Consider the following 24,008-nt stretch of genomic DNA (forward strand, 5'->3'; position numbering starts at 1 on the left):
GGCTGTATGTATACTGTACAGATTGCTTTAGCTGCTTAAAAGTGTGTCTGGTATTTATATGAACCATAGCTTGCAGTGCCATGCGCTAAAGTGAATAATTGAATTCGTTAACCCTAATTATTTTTGACAAACAATACTTATTCCATTTACAATTTACGATTTACAGTCTACAATTAAAATTTACAGTAAACAATTTTAAATTTACAATTCACAATTTTAAATTTACAATAAACAATTTAAAATTTACATCAAACCATTTCAATTAATTCATTTTCTTTTCAAATATTATTTATCATTTGAAATGAATTTAGGTTTGTTATTCTTTTGATGTCGCTTTTTATCTTTGTTTTCAGGTTTACAAACGTACTTTCTCTAGAAAATCTCCTCCCCCCCCCTCGAATCTGTCTACAATGTCTTTTTTTGTCTTTTTTACAATACTTTGTAGATAAGATCTTTATTAAAAGCATTCTTTAAAACAATTAAAATATTTCAGGAACCATACTTTTAATCCATTCACACTACTGTCTTCACATGCCAATCAATCTAACAGTGAGAAGTGTTAACCAATAAGAAGCCGGGATTCTGATCACGTGACAAACAACGGACCAATAAGAGTCGAGGATTGAGATGAGAAGCAGCCTACACCTCAGGGTATGATCTTTATAATATAATATCAATCTATCTTTAGAAATGGGTTAATTTAAAATTCCTAATTCACCCCCCCCCCCCCTCTTTTTACCTGCGGCATTGAATCAATGCTAAAGAAAGGGTTAAAATGTATAAAGATTGTATAAAAATGTCCGCTTGGGCGCACTACAGATCCTACAGAGCGCACCTTAATTTAGCAATCCGCGCGTTTTTGCCAAACAAACTTAACAAAAGATAATTCCTTTAGCTTTCCATCAAGGTTCCTTTCATAAGGTCCGGGATATAATATCATTAAAAATAATATCAATGCTTAGAGGGATATAATTTTCTTCATTAAATTACAATTTTAAACCCCAAGAATTGCTATAAGATTTTTTCTTTTTTCACGTTTTCCAGAAGGAACATGTATACTGTGAAAAGCTAAAATATTTTTAAAACATTTCAGTTACATATATCTACACATCTATCTATCTATATATCTACTGTATTGTAAAATAAACAGTGTTGATATCAGTTTTAATTTTTTCCTTTTTATAGAAAAAAAAACTAAAAAACTAGACCTTTGATATTTCAAACTATAAACTTTGAAATATCAAAGATTAACACCATCCGGTCACAAAGATATAGGGATATGAACATTTGAGTTTGTGGCTGAAACTCAGTTCCTTTAAAGCAAAGTTAACAATAAAAGAATTGAGTCTTTGACACAAACTCAAATTTTCGAATCTAACAGAATTCAAAGCTGTGGCAAATACTTAATTCCTACGAAAGCTTAAACAAACGTACAATTTATAAAATAAAGTTTTTTATCTTTTTTATTGGACGTTATAACCATAAAAATATGGACAAGTTATTTTGTTAAGTCTAAAAAGGAAACAGTCCCTTCTGATAGGGGCAGGACCAATAAGAAATGATTGGATATATGAGTAGAACTGAATTCCCCAGGGGGGTTCTAACGGAGTTCTTTGAATTCGATCTTATCAGAGATATATGGGGGAAGGGAGGGGGATTAAAGAGGAGGGGGATTAAAGAGGAGGGGGTTTAAGGGACTGTAAACGTTATTTTAAATGGCCTACCTTTCTTTGAGTGGCATATTTGCAACAGTACCAGTTTGATCAAGACTGAATGAGATATTCTTGATTTCTCTTTGAAGATTAGTTATTCTTAATTGTGGTTTCTCTATAAGAGTGACGAGAGATTGGATATCCTGCCACAGAAACAAAGACTGTCAGAATCAACGACTCCACATTTTTATCAAATTAAAGTTTAAAGGTACTGTTTGGAATCGGGATTGCCACTCTTTTAATCTTTTAAAAGAGGTTTACGTCTACAGTCTCTTTAAGATTGGAAGGATATTGTTTAGGTTTAAATCATTCCTCTCTCTATATATTTGTCTTTGGATTTCTAAATTTCTGTATTTTTGTATCTCTATTCTCTTAATCATGCACTGTATCTTTTTACCTCTGTATCTCCGTATCTATCTTTCTATTTATTTCCGTGTCTTTGAATCTTCTTTTATCTGCAGTGTCTCTGAATCTCTCTATCTATAAATCTTTTTGTATCTCTGCATTTCTGTAACTTTATCTGTATCTCTGTAACTCACATCTTCTTATCTTTATATCTCAGTATCTAAAAAGTACGTCTGTATCAATCTAGATTTGTATAATTGTATCTCTTTATCCTTGTGTTAAATGTGTACGTAAAAAGTATACATATTTATGAACTATATCTCCATTCCTTTATCTCTTTACCCATATATATCCTTGATATAAATCTGTATTCTCTGTATTCTCTGTAGTATGTATCTCAATATCCCCCTTAGCTATTTATTTATCTATCTTTCTCTATATTTATCTATCTATCTTTCTCTATATGTATCTTTCTATCTTTCTCTATATGTATCTATCTATCTTTCTCTATATTTATCTATCTATCTTTCTCTATATTTATCTATCTATCTATCTCTATATGTATCTATCTATTTGCCTGGTTTTCCCGCATACAGTACAAATTAGCACAGGTCGGATAGGGACTCATTTGTAAATTTAAATACATTGAAGTAAGAAACTATAGTTTTTTTTTTGTAAAATAAAGCAAAATAAATAGTTTTCTGTGAAAGGACGGCAACAAATGTTGGAACTCAAATTGTTTACTCAGACTACATAGAGTAAAGAGTTTTTCCAGATTAAGCATTAAAAAGTTGTGAAAAACAAAAATTATGAAATGTTTGACGTATCCAAACAGGTTCGAATAGAATAGCTTGCTGAGATATTAAAAACTTGTAAAGATAGGTAGATGACAAGCAAGGTTTAGGTAAAGCATGAAAGCCAATTCTAAAAACAGATTTTATTTGAAATGCATGCGCTGAAGTTTTGTGCTGTTTTATGGCTTCCAGGATGTTTTTATGTTTATTTTTGGAATTGTTGCATTCTTTTGCATTGGTTGCAACCTAGGCTAACCTTCTAGAAACCATTAACTTGAAGAACTTTTCATATTTGGCAGTATACTATACTAGGCTACAGCCTATAATACACAATATATGTTGATAATTCAGTCTAGACGCCCCCCCCCCCCCAACAACATCAAGTCCAGGTTTTTAAATCCGCAAAATTCGTTTTGGAAAAAAATTCACAAAAAAAAACGATTGGAAAAATGGCGAGTCATTCACGGCAAGATGAGATTGTAAAATATGTAGGAAAACTATGAATACCCCTGGTTAGCGGGTAGGTGTGTGTGGGGGGGGGTAGGGGGGTGGACCCCCTGCAGTCCTAGACAAGAATGACAAATATGAGTAATGATATAAACCTATAATGGATTTTGCCGGGCCACATCCATAGACTGCACTTTTCTGCAATTTTAATGCATTTCAAATTCCTTGTGTTTCTACAAATATGTTTATTGTTCATTGTTTTTGGAGTTTTTAAAAATATGCATAAAAACAGTTTGTAATGATTTATGAATAGAAGCGTATTTTTACATTTTTACTAGCCAATAATTATTTACCATAAAAAATACAAAATGAAAGCCAAAAATTGATCGAATCAACAGTTAATACACACATTGAAATGCTATTTATGGCTTGTTTCTGGAAAAGAAGTAAAGAATACAACATACCGGCAGTTATTTTCACATTTGAAATATGTTATCTTAATTGTTGCACCCCTCCACGGTAAAATTTTTTGTTGGGCTATTTTTTTTGCTGAATTTCTAATATGAGAGATCAAAAAAAGAAAGTGGTATATGCATCTGATGTATGCATTGATGTTTTAATGGACTACTCTCTGTTATTATTTCAAAGATTAAAAAGAAAGGAATTTATTTGAGCTACCTCCGCCACGATTCTAACATATTAGAAGTCTAATCTTATCCAATTTATATACAGTGATACCCATCAAACTGTGAAAAGACGCATTTTAGACTCAAATTATTATTTTGATTAATCCGATTCAACTGAGCAATATATAGACGGACCCAGAGGCCGGATTTAAAGAATTTGAGCCGCGGTTTAAAGTTAAGCTGCGGCTCAAATATGGTTGGTTCCACTTAAAATTGTATTAAATTGTTCAAGATTTAAGCCGCCGCTCAATTGAAACCGGTTTTGGCGGGATTTAAGACGTGGCTTAAATTCATTAAATTCGGACACAGTTCACTTAATAACTTCATTTCTATGCTACTGCTAAAACTATTGGACAATTGACAATTGACAATTAAACTGAAATTGCTTGAATGTCGTCTTCTTAAGATTTATTGTTCTGAACGTATTGTTGTCTCTTTTCTTACATATTGGCTTGTTTGTATCAAACTAACTAATGATACGGCTGAACCGAATGCGCCTAACATTTTTATGACTGCAGCCAGAATAATTTTTTTCAAATTTAAATATTCACAACCAAATAGTTTCATAAAGTTTAGTGTGTTTTATCAAAATAAATTCATCAAAAAAATCGTGTTTTTTTAATAATTGCTACTTATACTTTTATATTCACCCTTGTTATACGATATCTTTATGTAAAGCAGAGAACAGGGTTGACAGTTAAGATTTTATATTTGAATTAATTTAACACAATTTAAATGAATTATACATTAATTTCCTCAAATCTAGGATAAGACCAAGACTATAGGATGAGATTAAAACAGGCACCATTGCTGCAAATTTGCATATTTTCAAATATCCTCTCTAGTCTACGGATATATAAAATATATTAAAGGAACTGCAGACGTAATTCTAAGTGATCGTATTTCATGCAATATGTCTGATCCCAAATCACAAATTTTACCCTTTAAAACTTTATATGCTCATGGATTCATTTAACACTTTTCAAATTATAAAAACTAAATTTCCGATTACATGTAAGAAATCTAGATGCGAGATACTGCAACGATAACTCTACTCAAAGTCTAATTAGAACCTCACTGACTCTATCTCTAACCAAAACTCTGGGCTCTCTATCTTTAGCCAAAACTCAAGGCTCTGTACACGTCCGTGTTAATCGACAAATCGTATTGAACTAATTTATTTTATATACAGTTGAAATTAAACTGACCGTAATGGCCAGTAAGGGTCAACATGAAACATGATAAGATAGATAAACGAACATAGATAAATAAGATATTACTAGCATGATTACATAATTCATTACATACAGTCCTTTTAATATAAATAATTTATATAATTTTTTAGACAAAAATATAAATGTTATTTTAAATTTTCAAAATTATAAGCTATTATAATTATAAAACAGTTTTTACCCTTGACCTTGATTCCAGTCTGAATGTATAAGATGTTGGAGTGATTATATAAAATCTATCTGTCTCAGATAATTTTGAGAATCACGTTAAAAAAGGCCCGCGTACAGCGAAATCTCACTTTCCTTCAAGGTCGGAAAAGCCCCCGAGATTTTTTTTAAATCATGTAAATTTAAAGAATTTTATTGTCATAGAACAAAGTCATGGGTTGTGGCCTGTATGACATGGCGTACTACTCTAATAGCAACAGAATAGTTTACGAATAAAACATCACACAACCTCCTCTACTAAACCAAACTATAATTTTAAAAAGTTCGGCACGGCAACATTTTTAAGATATAATGCTGTGATAGGTCATACCGTAAAAATAACTAGAATTAAGTAAATCTTTTCTGTATCGACGTTTTTTCCTTCATATTTTGATCTCTATATCTATTTCAAAATCCGCCAAAAAAAACATGTGTGTTTACTCAACTTAAAAGCGATTTCCCGAATCAAATTTTGAGGAAAATCAGGAAAGAAGTTCATGCGTTATGATCGGACATACAAACAAACGGAAAAAAAGATAAACAGAGATTATTATTTTATAGATGCAATTTTAAAATATTTCAAAAATAAAATTTCCATATATTTGCACTTGAATTTTGAATTTGACAATTTTTATTTAATGATCACAATGTGAGGGTTTGTGAGGGTTTGTTTGTGTACGTTCTCGTCTAGCAGCCAGTACAACGGGTATGTGGGACGTGGGTGGGGCCATTAAAAATAGGCATAGTCATCCTACAAGTAGTTTATTCAAGCAGGGTTTCCTTTAATTCATAAGATTTATTCAAGCAGGGTTTCCTTCACTTCTTAGTATGTATTCAGACCAGGTTTCCTTTAATTTTCAGGATTTTTCCAGGCTTGGGTTCCTTTAATTCTTCGGGTTTTTTTGTAAGGTTTTCTTTCATTCTATGAGTTTATTCAGACATGCAGGGTATCCTATATTTCTTAGAATTTATCCAAGCAGGGTTTCCTTTGATACTTATGAGATATTCAGGCAAGGTTTCCATTTATTCATATGAGATATTTTGGCAGGGTTTCCAATAATTATTATGAGATATTGAGGCAGGGTTTCCTTTAATTCTTATGAGATATTCAGACAGGGTTTCCTTTAACTCTTAGGATTCATTCAAGCATGGTTTCCATTCATTCTTATGAGATGTTCAAGCAGGGTTTCCTTTAATTCTTGTGAGATATTTAGGGAGGGATTCCTTTAATTCTTGTAATTAATTTAGGCAGGGTTTCCTCATTGAGAAATATTCAGGCATGGTTTCCTTTAATTCTTATGATATTCAGGCAGTGTTTCTTTTTTTAATTTTATGATTCATTCAGTAAGATCCCCTTATTGAAAAATATTCAGGCAGCGTTTTTTTAATTCATGTGATACATTCAGGCAAATTATAAAACAATCACCTTTTTAGGTAACCCTGTGAAAATAACGAATATAAATTAAAACCAAAACAAAGATTATAAAAACGATTTTTCCAAAGTTAAATAATTTTAGAAAAGTCGTGGATGGATCGAAATATGCTGTCAAAAAGTAGTATTAATATTTAGACTGATTAATTCTGATGATGACATGAAAAAACGAAAAATATCCCCAAAAAAGGATCAAAATTTTTTAGTAATTTTTTAATACTTTCAGGGATCGTGATGCTGAGAACAGTTCATCATGACAGGGCTATACAGGTTGGATTAAATAAACTCATACAATAGAAACCAAGTTCTTGTTACAGGGTGAAACACAATATTTCCCACGCCAGAACTAATCCTCTAGTGTTGAAAACTAGAAACGTTGAAACCAAGAGATTGTCTCAAAAGTTTTTTCACAAGTAAAACTACAGAAATTAAACAAGTATTGTATTTCAGCCAATGTTAGCTTAAGGGGGGGAGGCCCCCCTGGACTAGTGAGAAGGGGCACCATCTAGCTTCTTCAATTTTATTTTTTTTAATTAAAAAATTAAGTCAAAATACCTTCACCTAACTTAGGATTACGAATCATTTTTTCTTCCAGAAAATTTTTTTAAAGGAGCACTCATTCTCCCATCCAACCCTCGGTCTGATAATTTTAATAAAATTCCAGGAGGACTACTGTTTTGCTAGGGGGGGGGGGGATAACAAATATATTTAACTATCCCCCACCAGAAAAAGATTCGTAAGCATCTTCAATCTCAGGCCCCAGATGCATAGTATATGCATGGATCCATGCCCGAATGCTGATTATAGATATGTTTCTAAATGTCGTCTTGCAAAAAAATATTGCTTAGGGACAAATCCATTTTCAACAAAAAGTGAATAATTCACTCATTTTGCTTTCATATCTTGCAGTTTTGAACTATTCTATTCTAGATGAACTTTAAATTAATAATAATAGTAAATTATATTATAACATTATAAATTATAACATTAGGTGGAAAAAATAATCAAAACAGCCAAGAGCTATTTTCCACCTAATTGCTTTATACTTGTACTGTTAATATAATCATCAATTTTGTGATTGTAAACTCTATCTGTATACAGATACATTTATTTTAGCAATAAACGTTATCTTATCTTATCTTATCTTATATCCTATAAATTCACGAAACCTCTCACATATTCGGCTCGATTAAGTAATGATGATAATTTTAATAAAAACAAATATGTAGAAGATGCCTTTTTAAGCTGTAATAAAATAATGAGAAATATATCCCCGCTTAGTTTAAAAACGTGTTTTTTTTCTTCAAATATTTTCAATATAAACTAAAACAATTGCAAATTATAAAAACGACTATATGTAAAAGATAGTTAAGCACGCTTGAGGTAGTGAAGGCAAACTGACTCCCCCACACGATTCTTTACCTCATTTTAGGGCTTCCGATCCTACCTAAATTGTTCTCTCATTTATAATCGTGAATTTCTACTTAAAACGATAATAATTTTATTATTTAAACACACTATTTCGTCAATTGTATCCTTAACATTATTTTAATATGTTTTCCATTTTAGATTTTGTTTGATATCGCGTAACGGTTTCAATTTGATTTGCGGCATTGCATTGAATCCCCATATTGCTTTCGAACCTCGATGTTCGGCAGCAATATAGGGATTAGGGATCCTTCCGTTTGCAGACGAAAAACGTAGTATTTGTATTAAGTTTACCTGAAAGTGCTTCATTAAACAACAATTACAGGGCTTTTGCGCTAGGCTGGAATTAAATAAAATATAATTATACTTCTATCTATATGTATTTCAAATCTGAAGCGCTTGTTAAAAATGGCCTTATATGGTCTTATAATCATACGGTTATAACAGAGTTTTCTTTAAATATCTCAATAACTAGAAAGAAAGTGTTACAATGCGGGATATTTTTTAGAATCTACATTTTATGAAGAATATTTTTTATTTGTCTACATTTTAGTAATAGCTATTCCGAAAAAAGCCTTAGCCATTCCACGATTTGTTGAAAAAAAAACATCTTTAATAAAAGCCATTTTCTCTTTATTCTTGGACATCAATCTTTTGCTTTATTAGGGGAAAATATAATTCTAGCCATTTCTGACGCCATCACAGAGCAAGAACTGAAAATTTTGTTTTAATATATTTAAATTGACGATTATTTAATGGAAGAACATTTCCGGAAGACTATTTAGTGGAAGATCGAAAACCCTATGGGGACGCGCAACGTGCTTCAAATAGGTAAAATGAGGCTGGGAGAGGTTGCCTTCCCTTCCTCCGCTCTTATACTATTTTAGGAGGGTTGGAAAAAAATTGCTATGCTTTAAAAATTATTGATTTTGTAAGCGTCAATAAAATCACAATCGATTTTTTATAAAGAAACAATAATATTATAATAAATAAAAGTATGAGCATTAAGCAAGACTTATCCTTTGCATGGATACACTATACAGTTAAAAAAATAGCATATGAGATCAATGGCCTTAAATTAACCATTTTCTGCAGTAGAGTTCCCCTTTCCTCTTGTAATGCATTTATAAGAAGAATTGCTTTTATAGTTTCCTGCTTCATTCCCCTTACCCTTTACATTCACATAGATCCCCTCATTTCTCCTTGTCCCCCTACACCTTCCCCCTCCTTCTCCCTCCTGGAACCCCTCCACACCTCCTCCTCCCTCCTTAAACCCTCACCTTTCTCTTTAAAACCTCAATCTTCTTTCTATCATCCTCCCTCTCGAAACCCTCCTCCTCCCTCATTAAACCCCTACCCCTCTTTCCTTGAATCCCTCCACCCTCATCATTCCTCCTTAAACCCTCCTCATTTTTCCTTGAAACCGTCCACTCTCCTCATTTCTCCTTAAACCCTCCTCATTCTTCCTCTTGAAACCCTCCTCCTTCATCCTTACAACCCTCCAGCCCTCCTCATTCACTCACTCCTTATACCCCTCCCCTACCTACCCAAATCTCCTGGTAAATATTTATTAAGCAATATTTTTGTCATAAATTTTTATCAGTGAGTGTAAAAACTTGACTTGCACAATCATAAATAGTTTGAAATTAATATTGTTACTTGGAAAACTACAGGGACAGATTGAAAATGCAAGTAATGCAGTTCGTAAACTTGTTCCTTGAAAGATTATTTTCAATTTAAGAACTTTAAACTACAGGAGGCAAAGTGGTAGGCAGACAGACAAACAGACAGAAAGGCAGTGCAAGCAAGCAAGTAAGAAGGCAGACATGCAGGTAGGCAGAGTAGCAGACAGACAGAGAAGCAGGAAGACAGAGAAGCAGGAAGACAGAGTAGCCAAGTACACAGAATATAGATTGCAGGTACTTTCCCATGTGGCAACTTCTCAAGTCTGTCGTAGCCTCATCACTCGGCCCCTTGTTCCATCCTAGCCGCAGCACTTGGCCCCCATTGCAGCCTGCGGCGCCTCAGAAGGCCTAATCTAACCTTTGAGAAGTTGCCAATGGAAAATACCCTTGGGGAGTAGCCATTTGGTAAAATGTCTTTGGGAAAGTACCTAACACCAGATTATAGTAGACAGGAAGGTTGGACAGAGAACAGGTATGATGGCAAAAAGACAGGCAGGAGGGTAAACAGGCAGAATAATCAAACAGATAGGACGGCAAGCAAGCAGGCTGCAGATAGAGAAGCAGACAGTTGAAATAGTAGGCAGACAAATAAGAAGGCAGCTAGGGGGGCATGTTTGTTAGCAGGAAGGTAGGAAGGGAGCAGACACAGATTTGCAGGCAGTTGGCAGGAATCTCTCAAAAAGAGGTTTTAATGGAAATAGTTTTCTAAACATAGTATGATAAAGGGGTGTTGAATTTATCATAAACTATCTCGAAGAACAACAAAAATTAAAAAAAATTTTTGGTAGATTTCAGAATATTTAAAAAACTGAATAGTTAGTATGTTTACACTGTTTGTTTACATAACATTACTAGTGTACACAATACAAACCCAACCCAGTTATACAAGGTTAACCACATTGGAAGCGACTCTAAAGACGACTGTACGAAATTTAATTCCTAACATCTATGGCATTTATGACTTGAGAGGGGGAATTCAGACGTATACCACATCATATGCAGATCGTGAAAAGAAAGAATGATATAATAATATAATATTAAGATTTATTCACACACAAAGATATAAATACATATATAAATGGTGTAGTTTAAATTTGTTTAAATAAATTTTTTTGAAAATACAGGTTTCCAAAAGAAAAGAGAAAAAATATGCAAAAAAAATATGCACAAATAGAAAACATTGATTTTTACTCACTACATAACATATTTATCATTTCAGTTATTACGCAATCATCGAATCCTTCAACATATAAATTATTCATTCTTGTGTATTTAAAGTTCTTGTAAAACTGGAACTTTCCATTCATGTTCCAATGGGACATCAAAATATTTCATTTGTTTCTTAACTATCATTTTACTAAGATCCGAAGGATTTACAGAACAATCATTTGCAATTTGCAGTTCTGCCAAGAACTGTGTTGAGGTCATAAGAAAGAATATAATTATAAAAAAGGTATAATTATAAGAAAGAATATAATTTAAATAAGAAAGAATGAAATTATCAGAAATAACGTAATTATAAAAAGAATGTAATTATAAGAAAGAATGTAATTATAAGAAAGAATGTAATTATGAGAAAGAATGTAATTATAAGAAAGAATGTAATTATAAGAAAGAATGTAATTATAAGAAAGAATATAATTATAAGAAATAATGTTATTATAAGAAAGAATGCAATTATAAGAAAGAATGTAAATATAAGGAAGAATGTTATTATAAGAAGGAATATATTTATTAGAAAGAATGTATTTATAAGAAAGAATTTAATTATTATAAGAAAGAATATAATTTTAAGAAAGAATGTAATTATAAGAAAGAATGCAAATATAAGAAAGGGTGTAAATAATGTAATTGTAAGAAGGAATGAAATTTTTAAGAAAGAATGTAATTTTAAGAAAGAATGTAATTATAGGAAAGAATGTAATTATAAGAAAGAATGTAAATATAAGGAAGAATGTTATTATAAGAAATAATACTATTTAAATCAGAAAAAATGTTTTTTTAAGAAAGAATGTGATTCGAAAGAATGTAATTATTCGAAAGAATGTTATTATTAGAAAGAATGTTATTATAAGAAAAAATTTAAATACAAAAAAGAATATAATGATAAGAAAAATTATAATTATAGAAAAAAAAAATTATAAGAAAGAATAACTCGCGTAAAAGACAGAATATGATACATCCAAATGAACTAAAAGAAAAAAGATTAAGAAATGGAGAAATGTAAGAGATAAATATTCCCTGAGCGTAGTATTGTAGTACACATGAGTATGGATTGAAAATGCAAGTAATGCAGTTCGTAAACTTACCTGTCCATATACTCCTAACTACAACAACACCTTACCCTCATGCTTTCGTCGTTCTCCGGCTTTTCCTCCTTCATTGATAATATAAAGATAGAGCATGATCATGAATTAGATCGTTGGATCATTTGATTATAGGAAATATGAGATCAAAATATTATTAGATCGGTAGATCATTGGGATCATTGGATTATTAGATCATTAGTTCATTAGAGCGTTATATCATTAATCGTTAACAAATTAGATCAATAAATCTTTACAATATTGAATCATGATATCATTAGATCATTAGGTCGTTAGATCATTAGATCATTAGATCATTAGATCATTAGATCATAAGATCATTACTTCATCAGAGCGTTTTATTATTTATCGTTAACAAATTAGGTCATTGAATTGTTAAATCATTAGATCATTAGATCATTAGATTATTAGATCATTAGATCATTAGATCATTAGATCACTAGATCTTCAGATCATAAGATCATTAGATTATTAGATCATTAGATCATTAAATTATTAGATCGTCATCGATCGGTCAATAAATCAAAAGATAGTTAGATCGTCAGATAATATGATCATCAGATCATTAAAACATTAGATTATTAAATCATTAAATCATTTAATATTTTAATATTTAGATAATTATATCATTAGATTATTAGATCACTAGATCTTTAGATCATTAGATCTTTAGATCATAAGATCATTGGATCATTAGATTATTAGATTATTAGATCATTGGATCATTAGATCATTAGATCATTAGATAATTAGATCATTAGATCATTAGATTATAAGATCATTGGATCATTAGACTATTAGATTATTAGATCATTAGACCATTTGATCATTAGATCATTAGATCATTAGATTACTAGATCATTAGATAAGTAGATTATAAGATCATTGGATCATTAGATTATTAGATTATTAGATTATTAGATCATTAGATCATTAGATTACTAGATCATATGATCTTTAGATTATTAGATCATTTGATCATTAGATCATTAGATCATTAGATTAAGGATAATGAAGAAGGGGGGGGGGGATTTGTAAAATGAAGAGAGACGGGGGAGGGGTGTATCAGTATAAAGAAGGAGGGTGTATGGTTGGTGGTATTAGTATAATGAAGAGGGAGGAGGGAGGAGGGGGGAGGGCATGATTCCATGAAACAATCAAGCATGGACTTGGAACGGACCCCTGGGAGGAATTTCCTCACTCTCTCTCTCTTTTTCTCTTTCCACTCTTTATATCCTTTAGCAGTTTCAAAATCTTTTATCTTTATCATCAGTTGCCATATCTTATTAGTGCTACTTTATTTTACTAGTACATTGATTGGTATTTAGGTTTTATAGATCTTTTTGATTTTGGCATACAGTCCCTTGAAATCTAAACATTCCTTCAACTGCATTTTGTTCAAGTAACGATCTTGCATTTTCACTCGTTATTTAACTTTTATAGTTGTACAGGCAGACATTTTATACATTTAACACGTTCTAGGAACTATTCAAATCTTAGCATTTAAATCTAAACAATTTTAATTCTCCCCCCCCCCTTCCTCCTGCTCCGGCTCGAAAATATATGGGGGGGGGGTTTTACTTTTAAGAAGTACACAAAAATCTTAATTAACTATTTATAACACTATTATTATGGTTCGCAGTGTTATAAAGTTTTTGGACAGAAATTTTCTCTTTATTGAGAAGGTTCAAACCTTTTTAGATTTAATTTTGTCCCGAGCTTAACGACACTGCGAACCAAAATAATAGTGTTATAAATAGTTAATTAAGATTTTTGTATGCTTCTTAAAAGTAAAGAACCAAGTCCAAAAGTGTTATAGCATGTCGTGCCAAAATTTTAGATAATTTTTTGAAACATTTGTGTACTTGTCTTAATTCTATGGCTATTTCTAGATCAAATAAGCTCTGAAACAAAGCAGAAGTAAAGAAATAAAGTTGATTTCAATTTTGTTTTCATTTCAATTTAAAAAAATTATTTTGAAAATATCCTAAATTTTTTTTGGAGAAAATCCAGGAACCAATCAAAATTTTATTGCACACGTGCAATATTGTACAGCTAATTTAACTTTACAGCACGATGATTACTTTATAGCACGTTCATTATGAAATTCACGATGAAGTGAGTATTAATGATAAAGTACACAAAAATCTTGAACGTTGTTTAATATATTTCAAGACTCTATGTTACATATATATAAATTTACCTTTTACTGTGTTGTGCTAAACTCTAAACTCTGACATGCATAAAAACAAAAACGAACATTCAAAATGCTAAAACTCGTTCGGATGAATCGTTATGATTAATATCACCCTCCCCCCCTTGCCTAAGCTTACTGCTTAGGCAACGGAAAGGTTATAATGCAAGGAAAGTTAATTGCAGTTGCGTATACTCTGCGTAAATATTGAAACCAGTTCTCTCTGGACAGAATTTGCAAACAAGAATGGGTGAATCAGTTTTCGTTTAGTAACATTAAAAGTTAAAAGCATTGAATTTTGATAATTCACATAAAGTTTCCTATGACCAGAATATTTCATTGATTTTTTATGTGAAAGATGGATCTCATGTCAGGCTTCGACATCCGTCTTGTTATTCTACGATGCACATCTCTACTTAAATTCTACGATGCACACCTCTACTTATATTCTACTATGCACATCTCTACATATATTTTACCATTCACATCTCTACATATATTATACCATGCACATCTCTACCTGTACTCTACGATGCACATCACTACTTATATTCTACAATGCACATCTCTACTGCCAAATGTCCTCCCTCACTGTAGAGTGAAATAATATCTTGTTATAACATAGAATCCATTGAAAATCATTGTTCCGCTAAAACTAAATTTAATTAATAGAATCTACTTTTCACGTGACTTNCAAGAGAATCAAGAGAATCAAGAGAATCAAGAGAATCAAGAGAATCAAGAGAATCAAGAGAATCAAGAGAATCAAGAGAATCAAGAGAATCAAGAGAATTAAGAGAATCAAGAGAATCAAGAGAATCTAGAGAATCTAGAGAATCAAGAGAATCAAGAAAATCAAGAAAATCAAGAGAATCAAGAGAACCAAGAGAACCAAGAGAATCAATAGAATCAAGAGAATCAAGAGAATCAAGAGAATCAAGAGAATCAAGAGAATCAAGAGAATCTAGAGAATCAAGAGAATCAAGAGAATCAAGAGAATCAAGAAAATCAAGAGAATCAAGAGAATCAAGAGAACCAAGAGAATCAAGAGAATCAAGAGAATCAAGAGTATTATGAGAATTATGAAAACCCCAAAAAAATTGAAGCTCTGTTCTTCTAAAGAAAATGAGAATAGTTATTAAGAAAACTTAAAATGTCTGTTTTCTCCATCGGAAAAATATTTTTCAAACCGTACGTTTACAAACATTTAAAAATACTGAGTTTGCTAACACAATATTTTATATATTTTGTGAAGCCCTGTAATAAGTAACAGAGGATGATAATTAGATAAATATAAAAGATGGTAGCTGTGAGAAATCAACCAATTAGTTCAATTGTCCCTTGTTCCCTTGGTTCAGCTGGTTCTCCTGGTGCAAAATAGAAAACCAACTCAATGCTGAGATATGTGAGATAAAACGTCCTTAAACCATCCTTCAGGACACTAAACCATCCTTTCAGGACACTAAACCATCCTTTCAGGACACTAAACCATGTAATCAGTTCTTTACACAAATACATCTATTGAGGGGGGGGGGGGCTTGAATACATATACATAAACAGTTAGATTTACTAGACTGCTCTCTGCACTTTGTATATGTGGGGTCTGTGAAAGGGTTTACACATTGGAGGGAGGGAAGGCGAAGTGGCCATGAACCGCATGCTCGATTAGTCAACTTCCTATCTAACTAATGCAGTATCTATATCCAGGGTACTAGGTCAAGAAATAGGAATCTACAAGAATAAAGAATACAAATAAAAAGAAGGAAATCTAAGAAAGAGCCAATATGTTTAATGTTAATCCATGAAACCCTGTACCAGAAAGAGTGGATGAATGGCCCTGTACTAAAATAAATGCATGAATGAAATCCTGTATCAGAAAGGATGGATGAATGAGCCTGTAATAGAATGAATGCATGAATAAAACCCTGTACCAGAATAACTGGATGAATGGCCCTGTACTAGGATGAATGCATGAATGAAACCCTGTACCAGAAAGGATGGATAAATGCACAGTCCTCTGCCGGTTTAGTAATTGTAAATTAGCGGTGCAGTCCAAAGTAGGACTGCAAAGGTTTGGCCCAGCTCGGATATTCAAATGTACGCTGGTGGGGCGTGAATGAGCCCTGTAGTGGGATGAATGCATGAATGAAACCCTGTACCAGAAAGAATGAATGAATGAGCCCTGTACTAAGATGAATGTATGAATGAAACCCTGCACCAGAAAGGATGGATGAATGGGCCAATTGTACTAGTATGAATGCATGAATGAAACCCTGTACCAGAGAGGATGGATGAATGGGCCCTGTATAAGATTAATCCTGGAGTATTATAATCTTACGTACGTCAGAACCTAGAGGGGACATAGAGGAACCTGAACCTTGCAACATTAATTTGTCATGCTAGAGGTGTCAACTGGACATCATAGAGCTCCATACATCCTCTACACTCTCATTTATAGGTGCCTCCTTTTCCTTTACACTCCTTTTCTTTTAAACTCCTCTCTACCCTATTTTCAAGACTCCTCTATATTCTTCTTTTCCTTTACACTCCTTTATATCCTCCTTCTCCTTTAGAACTCTACATGTCCTCTTTTTGCTTTACACTCCTTTATATTTTTCTTTTCCTCTTACACGCCTTTATGTTTTCCTTTTCCATTATACTCATTTATATTTTCCTTTCCTTTTACACTCCTTTATATTTTCCTTCTTATATTCTCATTTTTCTTTACACTCTTTCATATTTTCCTTTCTTTTAAACTCCTTTATTACCTCCTTTTCCTTTTACACTCCTTTAAATTCTCATTTTCTTTTTACACTTCTTTATGTCCCCTTTTCCCTGTACACCCCTTTATATTTTCCTTTCCTTTTACACTTCTTTATATGTCCTCTTTTTTCCTTCACACTCCTTTATAGCCTTCTTAGCTGCATGCGGGAAGGGTAGAGTATACTGTACGATTGAAGGAAACATCATGCATTCTGCATGCTTTAAGGATACAGTGCTTCATGCTTAAAGGACAGCATACTACACGCTTCATGCATATGCGTAAAGAATACAACATGCTGCATGCTTGAAGAATACAGCATCCTACATGCTAGAAGGGTACAGCATACTTCGTGCTTAAAGGTTACAGCATGCTGCATGCTTGAAGTATTTACCTGATTATTCACTAGCTCTAGTTAATTGTAAACTCTAATCACACTTCTTTTACAGTGAATTGCACTAGTTTGAATAAAAGAAGCGCAAATCATGGAAAACTTTGCAATTTGCAAGGTTTGGACATTTCTTTAAACAAATCCCCTGGAAGCAAGGTCGGATAATGAAACGTGCACACTTCGTATTTTTAACAAAATTAGATTTCCGAGTTGAATTTAAATCTCAGATGATGATTGTTGCTAAAATGAGACTCTTACTTTCTAAAGCTTGTAGTTTGTTTTGCTTTTTTTCATTTTCAGTCAAATATTTTTTCTTTTTGAAGAATTGACTATGTTTAATTGCAGATTTTCTATAAAAGTGACGACATATGCATTTCTTTTGCAGGAACACGAGATAAAATTTTGAAAAATTAAGAACTTTTCAAGCTAGAAAAACGACGGTATCTTTTACATCATTAGTCATTTAAAGGTGAAAAGGGTACAGCTGAGAATCGGACATGCCCCTCTGTAAGGGTTCATAGAAATTCCAATTCCTTGAAGGATGTGTTTAATGTTATCATCTTGTATATAGAACACTAAAAACGAAGATGGGTAATTGGACGGAAAAGTTAATTTTCTGAACTCTAGCATAAGATTAGAGATGGGTTAATCTTGTTTTCTGAACTATGTATAAGAAGGGCTAATTCCCGTGTGTGAGATAGGGCTTGACGCCCTTCCTCCCCTCGCTGATCACGTTATCTTCAATTGCCACTCATTCTAGCTTAAGCACTCTTACATTCGCTCCTTCCTTCGATATTCGACAGTTTTATACAGGGTTTCATATTTTAGTTTTTATACAGGGTTTCATATTTTAGTTTTTATATAGGGTTTCATGTTTTAGTTTTTATACAGGGTTTCATATTTTAGTTTTTATACAGGGTTTCACATTTTAGTTTTATACAGGGTTTCATATTTTAGTTTTTATACAGGGTTTTACATTTTAGTTTTTATACAGGGTTCATATTTTAGTTTTCAAATATGGTTGAGTGGTTTGCTATATTTTTTTAACGATAATTTCAATGAATATAATTATATACGCATATCAAATTAAGTTCTGCGATATGGTAAGGAGTTGATAGGAAGGTAGGAGATTGTCAGGTGGTGCAGTGTGGGATATGGTAAGGAGTTGATAGGAAGGTAGGAGATTGTCAGGTGGTGCAGTGTGGGATATGGTAAGGAGTTGATAGGAAGGTAGGAGATTGTCAGGTGGTGCAGTGTGGGATATGGTAAGGAGTTGATAGGAAGGTAGGAGATTGTCAGGTGGTGCAGTGTGGGATATGGTAAGGAGTTGATAGGAAGGTAGGAGATTGTCAGGTGGTGCAGTGTGGGATATGGTAAGGAGTTGATAGGAAGGTAGGAGATTGTCAGGTGGTGCAGTGTGGGATATGGTAAGGAGTTGATAGGAAGGTAGGAGATTGTCAGGTGGTGCAGTGTGGGATATGGTAAGGAGTTGATAGGAAGGTAGGAGATTGTCAGGTGGTGCAGTGTGGGATATGGTAAGGAGTTGATAGGAAGGTAGGAGATTGTCAGGTGGTGCAGTGTGGGATATGGTAAGGAGTTGATAGGAAGGTAGGAGATTGTCAGGTGGTGCAGTGTGGGATATGGTAAGGAGTTGATAGGAAGGTAGGAGATTGTCAGGTGGTGCAGTGTGGGATATGGTAAGGAGTTGATAGGAAGGTAGGAGATTGTCAGGTGGTGCAGTGTGGGATATGGTATGGAGTTGATAGGAAGGTAGGAGATTGCAGTGTGGGATTTGAGGCATTTACGAAGAGATAATTTATTTTTAAAAATGTAGTGGATGTTGCAGATTCAATTCCTTTACAATTTTAAATTTTTATACGAACCACACGTTCTAAACTTTTAAAAAACGAAAAACGTTTGTTTTTTTAATTATTGTTTTTTAAAACGCATTTAAGCCTCTAATAATAAATCTCAAAAAAAATATTATAACAACTCTTGGTTTAAATATGTTTGCAGATTTAGTTTCCTGTCAGTCAATTCTAATCAATTGCATGCATTCCACAATTTAGGAAAAATTTGGAAAATTTGAGAACATGATTTCTTCATCTATCTAAGGGAACTTTTTGGCTTCTTTTTACATAAATAGGAGAGAAACTGAGAAAATTTCATAACTTTTAAAAAATATCTTGTATTTTTATTTCTTTAAATTTTTATTCAGACAGCCTTCATTTTCGAACAAATTTCTACAAATTAAATTCAGACTTTATTAATTTCTGTTTACTTTTTCTGTGAAATGGTGGAAATCGGGATTAATGCTTAATCTCGGACCTGCACCCCCTATATACAATTACATTCTACCTCCTCTCGTACGTAAACCTGGGGGTCGCGGGGTGCAATTCAAACTCTTTTTCTTAATCTCCAGATTAAATAATGCTTGTACTCCCCTTGTTATTAATCTCCAGATTAATTAACCGATCGGGATTAAGGATATCCCATTCTAAAGTTTCCAGCTCAGTACGTTTTGAATATCAAATTCATCATATTTTCAATCTGTTATACCTATTCAATGGTAGATTAAAGTACGATATATTTTTTGACATATTATTATCTCTTTTGTAAGTTTCACGTTAGTAGAGAGTAATATTTGCTTAAGACAATGACTTCTCTATAAGACTTTAAGGAAAAGGAAAGGCCTGACTAAGAAAAGTAAAAGTCTAAAATATATGACTTGTAAATACAGTGTGCAGTATAGTAGACAGTAGTGCCACAAACTCTACGATCATTCTAGAATGACTTTTGATAAATTATATATTTCAGTTTAAACAATTAACGCAAAAAGACGCTAGATAAAGTTTGGTTATTGATAGCTTAGTAATTTCTGTTTAATAATTGTTTTAAACATAGATTTTTTTACAATTCGCACCTTCTTTTCCTCTTTACCATCTCCTCTTGTGACCTTATTTGACCCGGATTGGCGGCAAATAGAGCGGCCTGACTAGCTGGCGGTAGTTGCCGCCATTGACTATCTATCTTGTCAACTATAGATCCTCTGAATATTCAGTATTCAGCCACCGTTGCATTTAGCGTTAAACTCACTACAGTCAATACTTTATACTTTATCAGGCGAAATAGCGCTCACAATATAAACACCCAGACCCCTGTCTATTCTGCTTTAATGGCAGTAGTTTTTTTAAAAGTATATATATATATAAGTTCTGGAAGAATATTTAAAAAGTACATCTTTTTTTGCTTGTATTCCGTGATGCCGCAAAGAGGTTATTCTCCAGTTTCTTTTTCTTTCGTTAAAACTGTCTTTTTGTTTGTCTTTGTTGTCTGCCTGTTTGTTTATAGTCTGTTTGTGTGTAGTGTCTTATGTTTGTCTTTGGTCTGTTTGTTAATTTTTTTTAGTCTGTTTGTTAATTTTTTTAGTCTGTTTGTTATCAGTCTGTTTGTATTTATTCTGTTTATCTTTAGCCTATTTGTATTCAGAAGCTGTTCGTGTCTTTAGTCTGTTTGTCTTTAGTGTGTAGCTGTGCATCTAAAAGTTTGTTTGTTTTTTATACTGTTTAGCTCCTTAGCTTTATCCTGTCTTTCTAGCTAACTGTACCGGTCGGTCGGTCTTTATTTGTTCTAATATCCCTTTATATTGCAAACGTATCCTAAGCTACAGTTAGTCTATCTGTCTTTGTCCGTCTGTATTCTGTCTGTACGTGTGTCTTTTATCTATTTTATCTAACTATATGTCTATATCATCTGTACAGTGTAGTGTATGGCTTGAACCGAGAGAGAGAGAGAAACATAACCCGGGAATTCCAGAACCATATCCTTGTTGATAGATAGATAGATAGACAGATAGATAGATAGACAGATAGATAGATAGATAGATATATAGATAGATAGATAGATAAATGGATAAATATATAAAATGTATGTAGACAGATAATGTTTTTTTATTTCCTTATAGTTGTCTATATTTATATTTAGTAGAACTGATATAACTTGCTGAAGCTTATAAATAGAAAAGAAAGATTGGAAGTATTTGATTCAATTGTGAAAACTTCTCTGAGGTGACAATGTTAGATTGGTGTTTGAACAAAAACTAAACTCTAATCACGATCTATTTATTTACAAATCTAGATTGTAGGGGCGCAACAGGATTAAAGAAAAGGGGTGGCTTTGGGAGGGGTTTTATAACTTTTAAAATAATATTAAAAAACTGGAGAAGTTTGATTAAAACAATTTTTGTTTTGTTTAATTTTGTTCTTTTTCTTATTCGATTGTATCTTCCAATAAGAGATTTTTTTCAAATCCAACTTTCCTATCTGATCATTGTTTTTATACACACCCCTTTTATCATAGATTACCTCCCTTCCCTTCCCTGGCTATTATACAACATTCGTTAATCATCTTCTTCAACATCAGGTTAAAAACATATAAAAATTAGAATATTAGAGTTGGACTTGAAAACCAGTTATCAGTTTCTTTACCTATTATGTATCGATACATCCGAGTATGTATCGATACATGAATTTGTTGTTTTTAAACAAAAACTTCTCAAAAAAATGAGTAAAAAGTATAGAGATACATGAGATAAATAGCTTTCCTAATAATGATTGTCTTTTAAGATGCGGTTTTTAAATCATACAAAATGTTATCTTGGTTTAAGTTTACAAAAAGTTCAAAGTATGCCATAAATTATACACAGATGAAAGATGAAAGTTGAGAAACAATGATCGAGATATTTTCGTTTACCTCTCTGAAAATTGACACTGGTTGTGACTTGTAATCCCTATACCATTTGGATTCTAAAACATTGCCCTAAAATTAGAAGAGTCCGTTTGGAGGATTTTATCAAGAAATACTAAGCATAATACGATAAAGAATCAAACAGTCATGGCAATGCTAAGAAATGCAAATAAAAAATATAGAAGTAAATTTTGTAGTTTTTACTTCGAATATTTTTTCAATTAATTGCTATATATTAATAAAACTTTCTATTTACTAAGCAATATTTTACGAATTGATTTTTCTCATGTTTACGATCTTAAATAGATTTATAGTAAAGAAATAGATAGATAATAACCTATACCCTCAATACATACCAATATGAAGGTTGAATAAAGGAAAAAACGAACTGTAGGACAAGAATTAATTTGACGAGCTCAGGGTGTAGAATAGAACAGAAGGGTGTTTTTACACTCCAGGTCTGGAAGTTGTATAGAGAGGGACGGACACAAGTTTTTATATTGATAATGAGACAAGAAGGCAGGATGGTAAACTATAGTAAACCTTCTAAACATTGTAAACCTAGTAAACCTAGAGGGTAGGAGAAGATAGGAGTTTAAACCTAGTAAACCTAGAGGGTAGGAGAGGATAGGAGGTAATCATAGTAAACTTAGTAAACCTACTAAGCCTAGTAAACCTAGAGGGTAGGAGAGGATAGGAGGGTAAACCTAGTAAACCTAGAGGGTACGAGAGGATAGGATGGTAAACCCAAGTAAACCTAGTAAACCTAGTAAACCTACTAAACCTAGTAAACTTAGTAAACCTAGTAAACCTAGTTAATCTAGAGGGTATGAGAGGACAGGAGGGTAGACCTAGTAAACCTAGTTAACCTAGTAAACCTAGTAAACCTAGTAAACCTAGTAAACCTAGAGGGTAGGAGAGGATAGGAGGGTAACCCTAGCAAACCGTGTAAACCTAGAGGGAAGGAGAGGAACGGAGGGTAGACCTAGTAAACCTAGTTAACCTACTAAACCTAGTAAACCCAGTAAACCTAGAGGGTAGAAGAGGGTAGGAGAGGATAGGAGGGAAAACCTAGTTAACCTAGTTAACCATAGATGGTAATAAGAGGTTAAAACTTGTAAACCTTAAAAATATAAAAAAGATAAACGGTTGAACTAAACAAGTGAAGAACATTCAAAAAGTAAAAGGAAAGAAATAAAAAAATAGATAAATTAGAAGGTAATGAGAGAAAGGAAAGAGAAGACTGTTTAAACAAATGGAGGGGAAGGGGGGGGGTATAAAAAGAAGGAGGGGAATGGTATAAAAAGAGGGAGGGGGAGAAAATTGTTCACAACCAAAACCCACTCCCCGGACATTCTATTGATGATGTGTGAGGATGCGTGAAACTATCACATGCCGAGACAATACCTTGCTCCTAGCTCCTTGGATACCTTGCTCCTAGCTCCTTGGATACCTTGCTCATAACTCCTCGGATAACTTGCACCTAGCTCCTTGGATACCTTGCTCTTAGCTTCTTGGATACCTTGCTTCTAGTTCTTTGGATACCTTGCTCCTAGTTTTTTGGATACCTTGCTCCTAGCTCCTTTGATACCTTGCTCCTAGCTCCTTGGATACCTTGCTC

At 32.8% G+C, this 24,008-nt stretch overlaps 1 protein-coding gene across 1 annotated transcript in view; it reads left to right on the forward strand.

Moving 5' to 3' along the window:
* Window positions 1–488: 488 nt before the first annotated feature.
* The window catches only part of LOC111700473 (uncharacterized), a 38,984-nt gene continuing 15,464 nt past the window's right edge, over window positions 489–24,008 (forward strand). The window contains exons 1-2 of the mRNA XM_023471394.1: window positions 489–651; window positions 7,082–7,125. Of these exons, the coding sequence (XP_023327162.1) occupies window positions 7,090–7,125 (36 nt within the window). The 5' untranslated portion in view covers window positions 489–651; window positions 7,082–7,089. The remainder of the gene's footprint in view (window positions 652–7,081; window positions 7,126–24,008) is intronic.

The sequence above is a fragment of the Eurytemora carolleeae genome, unplaced genomic scaffold (genome assembly GCF_000591075.1).
Source record: "Eurytemora carolleeae unplaced genomic scaffold, Eaff_2.0 scaffold400, whole genome shotgun sequence".
Lineage (NCBI taxonomy): Eukaryota > Metazoa > Arthropoda > Copepoda > Calanoida > Temoridae > Eurytemora > Eurytemora carolleeae.